The sequence below is a fragment of the Metopolophium dirhodum genome, chromosome 1, assembly GCF_019925205.1.
Source record: "Metopolophium dirhodum isolate CAU chromosome 1, ASM1992520v1, whole genome shotgun sequence".
In the NCBI taxonomy this organism is placed as follows: domain Eukaryota; kingdom Metazoa; phylum Arthropoda; class Insecta; order Hemiptera; family Aphididae; genus Metopolophium; species Metopolophium dirhodum.
In genome coordinates this window covers 40732428-40743361 of record NC_083560.1, presented here as the reverse complement: position 1 = coordinate 40743361, position 10934 = coordinate 40732428, and the positions used below count along the sequence as shown (strand labels likewise).

Here is a 10934-nt window from a genome sequence, read left to right as displayed (position 1 = left end):
GAATAATAATATAATATCAATCGTAATAATATTATTACCTGTCCATGTTATGCCGGCCCCGATGGCGTACCGAACGGAAAACAATCACCGTCGGCGTTTGGAGGCGACGAGACGAACACAGTGCGCACACAGCAGAGCAGTAGGTACCGACGAAGAAGTGAAGTTTGGAAATAAATGGCCGACTGGTCCGCAGTGCACCGACGCCGTACGACGCTACGCAGTACACGTCCAATTAATGAACGTCGTCAGACGGCATTCCGAGCCAGACGTTGCGCGGAGGGGAGACTGCGGCGGCGGTTGTTGTTGTTGTTGTATACGTGTCGCCGAGCCGGCGGTGAAAGGGGACGTCGTTGCATCCGAACGTTCACAAGGTCCAATTTCCAGTGGTTCTCATTCTGCTGATTGAACCGTGCGACACGTAAACACTAAGCACTATAAAAAAAAAAAATAGTAACAATAAACATTCGTATCGTGATGATCGCGGAGGAGCAGCGGTCGTCGTGATGACGACTCGACCGACGTGTTTTGGGTAACCTATAAAAAAAAAAATACTTTCGACGCGGTTTTGTTATGTACGACTGGCAAAAAATCGTTTATTCTTCGGTTATTGCAAATATAGTTAATACTTACAACACGGTTGTTGTCGCAGAGAGAGGTGATAGTCGGCCGACGATTAACGACGTGATTACGCGATGCCGTACACGACAAAAATGAGAAACGGCGAGTTGAAAAAACTGCGAATTTAACCGACATGAGTCTCACTCAGGCCAGAGCGAAAGACTAACAAACGGCGGAGCTGCGCCCGATGCGGCAGGCAGGCCCGAGGTCGCCGCCGCGTTGTGACGCCCGACCGGCTTCATCAGACCAGTGTGACCAACCGTCCTTACACTACTTACCGACTACGTGGAGAAATTATGGCCCACCGCGGCATGATATTAATATGATAATAATAACAATAATAGGTAATTTAATAAGAGAGGCAGGACTTCGCAAGTCAGTTAAATAAATTATTCGTCTTGGGGCTTGGGTTCACTGAAACATTTTTCATTTAATATTCATCTCGATTCAAAGTACGACATTTATATTGTTCGTGCGATACTGCGATGTCTCTACGGTATGTGCCGCGCCCGGCAGATGTTTTGCTGGCGGTCGGCGACAAAAAAAAAAAAGGACGACAAAGAAAAAATGAACACCTGCCGATCGACGACTGATGATAAAGGCCGAGTTTAAGAAAATCGTAGTGTTATACATTTATACTATGGATTGAACCATAGCCTATATCGACCATGTAAACAATTTTAAGCACATATTAGCGACGAGTCGCTGGTTGAGAAACGATATCTGCGAATGAGCGAGTACCTAGGTACTAGTATAGCTAAACTCGTTAAATATATATATCACTAAGTAACTACATATATAACACTCATGAGTTCCCAGGGAGAATGTAGTTATTAGCATCAATATGCGACAAGTATACACACGCTATCATAATATTATGATCTCGAAAGAAAACCCACTGCTGATATTATGAAATATTTGAGTGAGTAAAACAAACATTTGACGCCACATAAAAAATAATGATAAGTAGGTACATAATAATATCGTAATATGTATTATATGAGTTATGACTAAGACAGATTTATTTATTTAACTATAATAATACATTGTTACCTATATAGTGATCGCCGATCAGGAAATTTACGTTTACAAATATTAAATTCCAGATAAGGGTTAAAATAATTACAGTACATAGGTAGTAGGTACTATTACATTATTGCCAAATTGCCATCAATAATTGATCGATTTAGATTACATACATCGAAATATATAGCCACATTGATATAACAACGTTTTTTACTTTTGTTCATGTAAGATTATAATTTATTGGTTCCGATTAATTGTACCTATACGAAAAACGATTCAGTTGTCAGTGTGGATAATTTAAATTATATTTAAATTGTTATTACTTATTATTAGTACGGTAACCGGTAAGTTAAATTAATATTATAAAATTACAACAAAATAACTATAATCGTTATTCTTGGTTATTTAATATGTAATTTTCTCCAAATTTGAACATAAAAAAACTATAAAAAAACTGTGTTCTTATGTTGAGACTTTTTAGTTACGGAATAACCTACTTACGTAGAACATTGCTGTAAGTTTTCAATCCTTATAACTATAAAAGTTGAACATTTTATGATTTTTAACTACAAAATCATTTTAGATTCTGAGCGACGCGATGAATGTATTGATTTTACAATGGTGTAAAAATAATTTATATATAACCTATTTACGTGGAGCCTTGTTTTAAATTTTCTATCCTCAGCTATAAAAGTTGAACATCTTATACATTTTTAACTACAAAATAATTATTAAATTTTGTGAAAATTCGAACTTTAAATGCTTATAAAAAAAATTATGCATAATATGTATTTTTAATATTTTTCAACTGCTATTTTAACAATATATCAGAAGCCTTATTGTATTACATTTTCACGCTTTTTACCCAAAAAATAAAATTTCATTGACAATACTTGTCTATAATTATTATAGAAAAAAAAACGAAAACTGACAATGTCTGAAACAGCTAAAAAAAAGTTAAAATATTTTCAAAACTGTATGGTGTATAGAAAATAAAAATACAAACATTCAGTGAAATTTTCAAGTATCTACAGTCATTAGTTTTTTAATTACAATAAAATAAGAAAATCGTTACATGAGAAATCGATTGAATATCAAATGTTGTAATAATATATGATCTTCAAACGCTTATAAAAATTTAATTTGATTTGCTTGTAATCATTTATTTTTTTAAAATTTTTTTTAAAATTTACCTCTTCAATGCATTAATTATAGATTCACTTTCGTTCAGCTCAGAATTTAAAAAAATTTAATAATATATGGAAATAATTGTTTTTTTTTTCAGATTGAAAAAGTTCAAACAATCAGTTCTATCTGCAAAACTTGACTTTACAAAATTGTAGTCGTGTATAATTTATAGGTACCAAATATGTAGGTATATATGAGTTTATATCGTAATTATTAAAAATAAAAATAACGTAGGTAGTGCATTTTTTTAGTACATTATTCAGAATTTTAGGGCATTAAAATCCTAGGCCCAGTAATAAGTGATAATAAGTAATAACATTAATGATGATTGACGACGATCGACGATGTATTGTTTTGATTGATCTGTACACTATCTTAACTCATCATGAACATCGCATATCCGCATGGACAGATGTATCTTTCGATCACGATTCACGGCTGTAGATAGTAACAATAACGCCTATTATACAGGTATGTAATTTAGTAGGTACCTATATGTTATATTTTGGTGATTTGGAATATAGACCGATAGCCGTAACCGTTGTCAGTAGCGTGCCTAAGACGGTTTTTGAGACAATAGTCTCATAACATGACTAATATGGGTGGGTGTGTTAAAAGTGTTAAAAAAAAAAACAAAAAATAAGTAATAAAATATAAAAATTTTATTGTTGTTTTTTTTAGTGTTATAAGAAAAATGATTTATATTACATAGTTAAAAATGAATATATTTTATGTAAGTTAATTTTTTGTTTTGTATTAAATTTAAATGTTTTTTTCAGCACGCCACTGGCCGTGGTTTCGATGGCGTCTTTGTGAAGACGTGGTCCTTTACGTAAACACGTCGTGTACCTACCTAACCTACTTACGAACGATTCTTATTCGAACAGCCTTCGAATTGCGTCGAATTCGATGAAATACTAGCTGTTTATTTCGTACTCGTAGTATAGCAGATATTCGTCGTGTTCAGGATGTTATAATAACGTTATACCTATATATTACCTACACTAGTGTAGTAGTGTCTATACTGTCTAGTACATAGTACTTATACAGTAGTTATACGCTCAGAAAAACGGCGCAGTTTATATTTTTATGCTATTTTTATATTTTTATGTGTCTATGGAGCAAGTGTATAAATTATAAACTATAGACATGTGCATATAGCTGGTCTTCGTCAAAAGAATACCTTTCCTTTTCCGCCGATACACTTTTCCACATAATCATAAAACATTTAAATTCATAATCGTAGACCGTAGTTCATTTAACGTACCTATAACAATAGGCCTATTACACATTTACACATATTAGTATAACTGTTATATCCTATAATATTTTATCATTATACAGATCATGAAAAAATATTAATTTTGACAAATTTCATTAAAGCTTGACATTTATATATACGTAGGTACTCTTGTAAAAACGGAGTTGCTATATAGGTAACAGTATAACCTGTATTTTTTTAATATTTATTAATTGTGGTAAAAACATGTTGCAACCATATAGGTTCTAAATTTAAAAAAATTGTATTATCTCATAAAATGTCTGTGTCAGGCGATGTTTCTGGCCTCTCTCTGAAGGGTATATTATAACCTACATTATATTATGAAAGTAAATATTGTGTCCACGTTAAACATTAAGCAGTTATTTACCTATGTATAATATACTGCAGTATTATAAATATTGCAAAATTACCATCAATTATTACAATACAAATAAAAACTATACCTACCTTTTATAGTTGATTTCCATAAAATAGATATCGATGTACATAATAATCCCTCTTTAAAAATCAACTAGGTATGAATGGTACATTAATCATATCGAATATTTACATTGTACAGCCAAAATGTTAATGTTCGATACAAAAATATCGATGTCATTGATCGGAATAACAATTTAGATAGGTGAGTAGTTGTTGTTCGTAACTTATTATCAGTAGTGTATAAAGTCAATAATTAATAATATGGCGCAACAATTTAACATATTATATTATATGAGTAAATTATAATAATGCAGGTATCAAATAACTATATATTTTAATAAGATAAGCGTACAGACTTTTTAGGTACTGAATAATATTAAACAAATAATATAATTTAATAATAATTTAATTTAATTTATTCAACTCAGCCCTTGTAACATAGTACTAATGTACAATATTATTATATCGATGGCTACACCTCAAGCCGAAATTGGGTACATACTGTGCATTTTGAAATCATAATAATTATTGTTCCCTGTATTTTCATAAGATAGTACACAACAACCAAAACTCATAAAAATAATATCAATATATTATATTTAAAACAGTTAATAAAACAGTTTACAAATTTGGTAAAATTGACTTACGAGGTTTTGCGGTGTATAGCCTTCGATATATATATACCTAGTATTTACAATAGTTGATTAAACTTCTATTTAAGCAAGTTTGTGGCAAGAAGGTTGTTGTCGATGGCTATTAATTAATAATATACAATATTTAAATAATAATTACAAAATACATAAAAATAAAAGTAAAAAAATTACAAAAGGTATGATGTATTAATGTATATAATATAGATAGGTACTAAAATGCTGGTAGATATAAATTACAACAGTATAATTTAAAAGTAATATTAAATTTAAAAAAAGGTTGGAAAGTAGGTTTTGTACAGTATATTCAAGTGTGAAGTGAGTCACTAGAATAGATTGTGTTCAATTTGAATTTAATGTTATAATATATTATTAATATCATTAATATTTGTAGAAAATAAAAACTAAAAATTTGAAATTTGAAATTGTCCATAAACAGTTTAAAATGGGTCCAAATATTTTCAAAATTTCGTGGTGTAAATAAAATAAAAAATATAAACATTCAGTCAAATTTTCATTTATTTACAGTTATTTGTTTTTTAATTACAAAAATATAAGAAAATCGCTACATGAGAAATCGAGTGAATATATTTAAACTTCAAATGTTCTTACAAATTTAACTTGACTTTCTTGTAGACATTTTTTTTTTTTTTTTTTTGATAAAAGTAGACAAACTTATGAAGAATTTTGTATTACATTTTAAAACCTTAGATTTAAAAATAAAAATTTTTATGAATTTCTAACTCAAAATAATTTGCACATTTTCGTCATTTTTACGTATTTTGTCAAGATTTGAACTTAAAATGCTTATAAAAAAAATTGTTAATATGGATTTTTAATATTTTTCATATGTCATTGTAATAATATATTGGGAGCCCTGTATTAGATTTTCAAGATTTTTTACCCAACAAATAAAGTTTAATTTACATGCATAGAAATAAAAATTAAAATAATTTGAAACTGAAAATGTCCGTGGACAGTTCATAACAAATCAACATTTTTTGAATATTTTATCGTGTAAAGAAAATGCTAATAAAAACAACCAGTGAAAGTTTCATGTATTTATCGTCATTTGTTGAGTTACACCAAAAACTAAAGGAAAAGTTTTCCTAAATTTTTCTTTTGTTTTTCCCTGTATTTTGGAAACTTAAAGAATTTTTTTTACTTTTGACCCCTAAAAGTACGAATTACATTCACTATCCTATCAGAAAACTTACTTTTGAAGAAAATCTAAGCATTTTTACTGTCCTAAAAGGTGATGATAGACACACAAAAAAAAAAAAGGTAGATAAGTGGATTTCGCTCTGCTGTACAGTAGGTTACAAGTGGGTTACTGTAATGGATGGTGTTAAATTTGAATTCAATCATATAATATCATTGTATAAGAAAAACGATTCTGAGTGAAAACGGTATGATATTACCAAGTATATTTGAAGATATTATTGTGAATAAAGTAATTTATATATAACCTATTTACGTGGAGCCTTGTTTTCAATTTTCAATCCTTAGCTATAAAAGTTGAACATTTTATAAATTTTTAACTACAAAATAATTAATAAATTATAAATTTGATGAATGTAGTCAAAATTTGAACTTTAAATGCTTATAAAAAAAAATTGTGCCTATGTATTTTTAATATTTTTCAAGTGCTATTAGAACGATAGATCAGGAGGCTTTTATTAATTTTTCACGCTTTTTTAACCAACAAATACAATTTTATTGATATTTATAGAAAAAAAAAAACTAAAAAAATGTAAAACTGACAATGTCTGTAAACAGCTCAAAAAGAGTCAAAATATTTTCAAAATTTTATGGTGTATAGAAAATGCTAATATAAACATTCAGTGAAATATTCAAGTATCTACAGTCATTCATTTTTTAATTACAATAAAATAAGAAAATTGTTACATGAGAAATCAAGTGAATATCAAATGTTGTAAAAATATAAAATTTGCTAATTTTCGTGATTTTTCCGTATTTTGTCAAAATTTGAACTTTAAATGCTTATAAATAAAAACTGTGACTAAGGATATTTAATTTTTTTCATCTGCCTTTGATACAATAACCTCGGAGCCTTCTATTAAATTCTTTTAATCTTCAAGCTTTTTTACTCAACAGGTAAAATTTTATTGATATTTATAGAAAAAAAAAACTAAAAAAAATGGAAATTGACAATGTCCGTAAACAGCTCAAAATAAGTCAAAATGTTATGGTGTATAGGAAATTCAATTATAAACATTCAGTCAAAATGTCATTTCCCTACGGTCATTTGTTTTAGAGTTACACCAAAAAAAAATCGATTTATCTCGAAAACAGATTTTGCGTAAAAATTCCCGTTTTTCCTTAATTTTTCTTTTGTTTTTCACGTCGCTTTTGAAAACTACTGGGAAATTTTTACTTTTGACCCCCCCACTAAAGTACCAACTAGATTCACTTTCCTATCAGAAAAGTTACTTTTGAAGAAAATCCAAGCACTTTTACTGTCCTAAAAGGTGATGACAGACACAAAAATAAAAAAAAAATAAAAAAAAACCCACATCATTGTAAAATCAATATATTCATCGCTTCGCTCAGAATCTAAAATCCCACATATCATTGTAAAATCATTTCCTTTATCGCTCCGTTCCGAATCTAAAAGAAAATTAGTAACAACGAAATACAATCGATTCATTCATGGTAGGTACGTATTGTTCTATTATTTTTTAACGTTTTTCCGACATGAGATATTTTATTTATTTTTGTTTTCAACAGTCCATTATTGTAAATTAATATATATATTTATAATATGTTAACTATGAAAAAAAAACTTTAATAATATTATAACTGAAAATAATTTACAATATTTGAAAAAATTATCATGCATGGCTATATCAATAGCTCAAAAAGAGTCAAAATAGTTGTAAAATGTATGAAAAATGCTAATATAAATATTTGGTGATCGTTTCAAGAGTCTACTCTTTTAGGTTATTCATTTTGAAAATACAACAAAATATCAAAAATAGGTTACTGGGAAATCGATAATTTACCACTGAATATCAAAAATCGTAAAAATTGTTAGTTAAAACTCTTAAAATATTAATGTTTCGTTTAATTATCATTTTTTTTCTTGTTATAGGTAGAACACTTTATGTGAAATCTTCTATTATAATTTTTAATCTTAGCTATGAGAAGAATTTATTTTATACGTTTCTAAAGGAAAAATAATTTTAAAAATTTAAAAAATTTCTCATGGCTATAAAAAGCTCAAAAATAGTAAAAATTGGCTGAACAGTTTACTATGATTGGAAAATAGTAATTCTAACATTTCATGATAATTTTAATTTATCAGGATTATTCGTTTTTGAATTACAACAAAACGCCAAAAATGTAAAAATGAAAATTCATTAATTTACTGATGAGAATTAAATGTAATATTATAAAATACAAATTTTATAAAAAAAAAAATATAACTTTCCGGTAAACTTGCTTTGAAAAAAAGTTCACAATTACCGATATCTAATTAGTATTTATTGAGTAACCTGCAATAGGTATAAAGTATAATTATAGTATAATTAATATAGTATTTTTAAAATTATAATTAATAATAAATTCCAAGTTGGTTCAAGTTTCCAAATTGGTTTCAATATCGTTTAAACACAGAAAAAGTAATGTAACATAGTTACTATACCTACATGTACCTATTATAATTAAATATTTACTGAAGTTTTCAGTTTTGGCTGTTTCTTTCGGCTCATCATTTAATCCTAATCGTTTAGGTACTATTTCGTATAAAGGGAGATATTGGTATTGCTATATTGTTTCATATAATTATTGAATTACAAGTATCGGCATTTAATATAATATGTTGTTTAGACGGTCGATTATTTTTATTAATCTTTTTGATATTTTGGCAGTCGTCGTTTTAACCTGTCAACATTTTAATTGTAAACGTTTTATACCACATCCAGGCACGTATTTGAGGGGGGCCGGAGCGATGGGCAAGTGTTTCCAGTTGCCCGGGGTGGTAATTTTTTTTAGTCTATTTAGGTGGTAGTAAATTTATAATGACATATTATTATTGTGTATTAATTGTATCAAAAAGTAAATTAATTTATTTTATATTATATGTATTTATATATTTTTATTTTTATTATTTAAACTTAGTTATTACAGCTCAGCTATGTATATTGTTTTCATCAACTAGTCAGAAAATAATATAAATAATTACAACAAATATTTGAAGTAAACTATGAACTAAGAAATGTGTTATGCGTTGTAATCATTAACAGTTGAATCAGAAATAAAAAGTTTATAGGTAATTAGGTAAAGCAGATTTTGAAGAAATTATCACTTTATTTTCAAATTTCCAATCTAGGAGAAAGTTATAAATTTATATCTAGATTATTACTATTAATACAATTAAGATCAGAAGAAATGCAATCAAAATAAATATTAATTTTTTTTCATTTTATATTTTATTTTTATAATATGAGTATAAACCATAACTACCTATATACTCGATAGGATACCGTATAGATTATTTTAATATAATATTATGTAAGTTTAGTAATTTTTTTTTACACTAAAACAGAAACGCTTATAAAGAAATCATATTGTATTAATTTATGTTTTACTTATACTTGATTTATAAAAATTATAATATATTTATTTAACATTGGTTTATCTAGAGATTTAAGAGATAACTAATAGATTAATGTATGAAATATTGGAACGAATGCCGTTTAGCTCCAAAGCAATTTTTGTGATTTTTCTTTCTTCAATATGTGTATTTTTGTATGCTTCATTATAAAAAGTCATACAAATTTTCTTTGGAAGTTAGTGTTAAGAAACTTCAAAATCCTAGTTATTAAGTTAAAAATACCGAACTTTTTTTGGTTTATTAAGATAAAATAATATTGTTCGTTTTTTTAATTTTCTACATTTATATTAAAAAAATTCACAATTCAAATTTCAAAATATTTAATTTTTTTTTTTTTTAATAATTGCATAATATATAGAAAATGTTATTATATAAGGACATTTTGTTGTACAGAAATGATTTTTTTAGGATAAGTGCGGCAAATTGTTAAATCCGCCCCTGCTGATGACCAAAAAGCTTGAAAATGTAATACATAGTGAAACCTCAAAATACCAGACATTCTTGGTTCCTAGATAAAGTTCCCGATAAGCTTCATTGTACTTTTCTTCGTACATTAAAATAAAAATTATGTATCATTTAGGTACCATTAGAAGGTTACAAAATAACAAAATATTATCATATACCTACCTTTAGTTATAATATATTCACTGAAACAGATTTTTTATTTAACAATTCTTAATACGCAACAATATACAACTTTGGAAAAAATCTTTACCTTATCATGTGATTATTATTCGGACGTCTAAAGTATTAGTTGAATTCAGAGTGAAGTACTGAAGTAGGATAGTTTACCATCAATTTAACTTGTTTTGATTTATTGTGAACTTATGTTGTACTGCCAAATTTTAGATTTTTAAATATTATTCTCGATAATATATTTTGAGCTGTGTCAAAAAACTTTAAAACTTAATCCAAAATTCCACATAAGTTGTTGTTATAGTATATATTAATAAAAAGTTGAGCATAAATCCACAATATTTTTTAATGAGCATTTTAAGTTAAAATTTTAATAATTTCGTCAAAACTTTTATTTTGTATGTAGTTAGAAATTCATAAAAAATTTTCTTTTCTTAGCTACATTTGAAAATTCAATGCAAGATCTCTCATACGT

At 27.5% G+C, this 10934-nt stretch overlaps 1 protein-coding gene across 3 annotated transcripts in view; it reads right to left on the bottom strand.

Moving 5' to 3' along the window:
• Positions 1 to 797, bottom strand: part of LOC132934130 (putative inhibitor of apoptosis) — a 29984-nt gene extending 29187 nt beyond the window's left edge. For 2 of the 3 annotated variants that reach the window (XR_009663001.1, XR_009662999.1), the window contains exons 1-2: positions 631 to 794; positions 39 to 432 (exon numbers count right to left, since the gene is read on the bottom strand). Coding sequence is in view for 1 of the 3 variants with exons in the window: in XM_061000433.1 (XP_060856416.1) it covers positions 39 to 46 (8 nt within the window). In the remaining 2 variants the exon portion in view is untranslated. Of the gene's footprint in view, positions 1 to 38; positions 433 to 630 lie in introns of all 3 variants that reach the window. The other variant, XM_061000433.1, reaches the window with a different exon arrangement.
• Between the last annotated feature and the right edge of the window lie 10137 nt (positions 798 to 10934).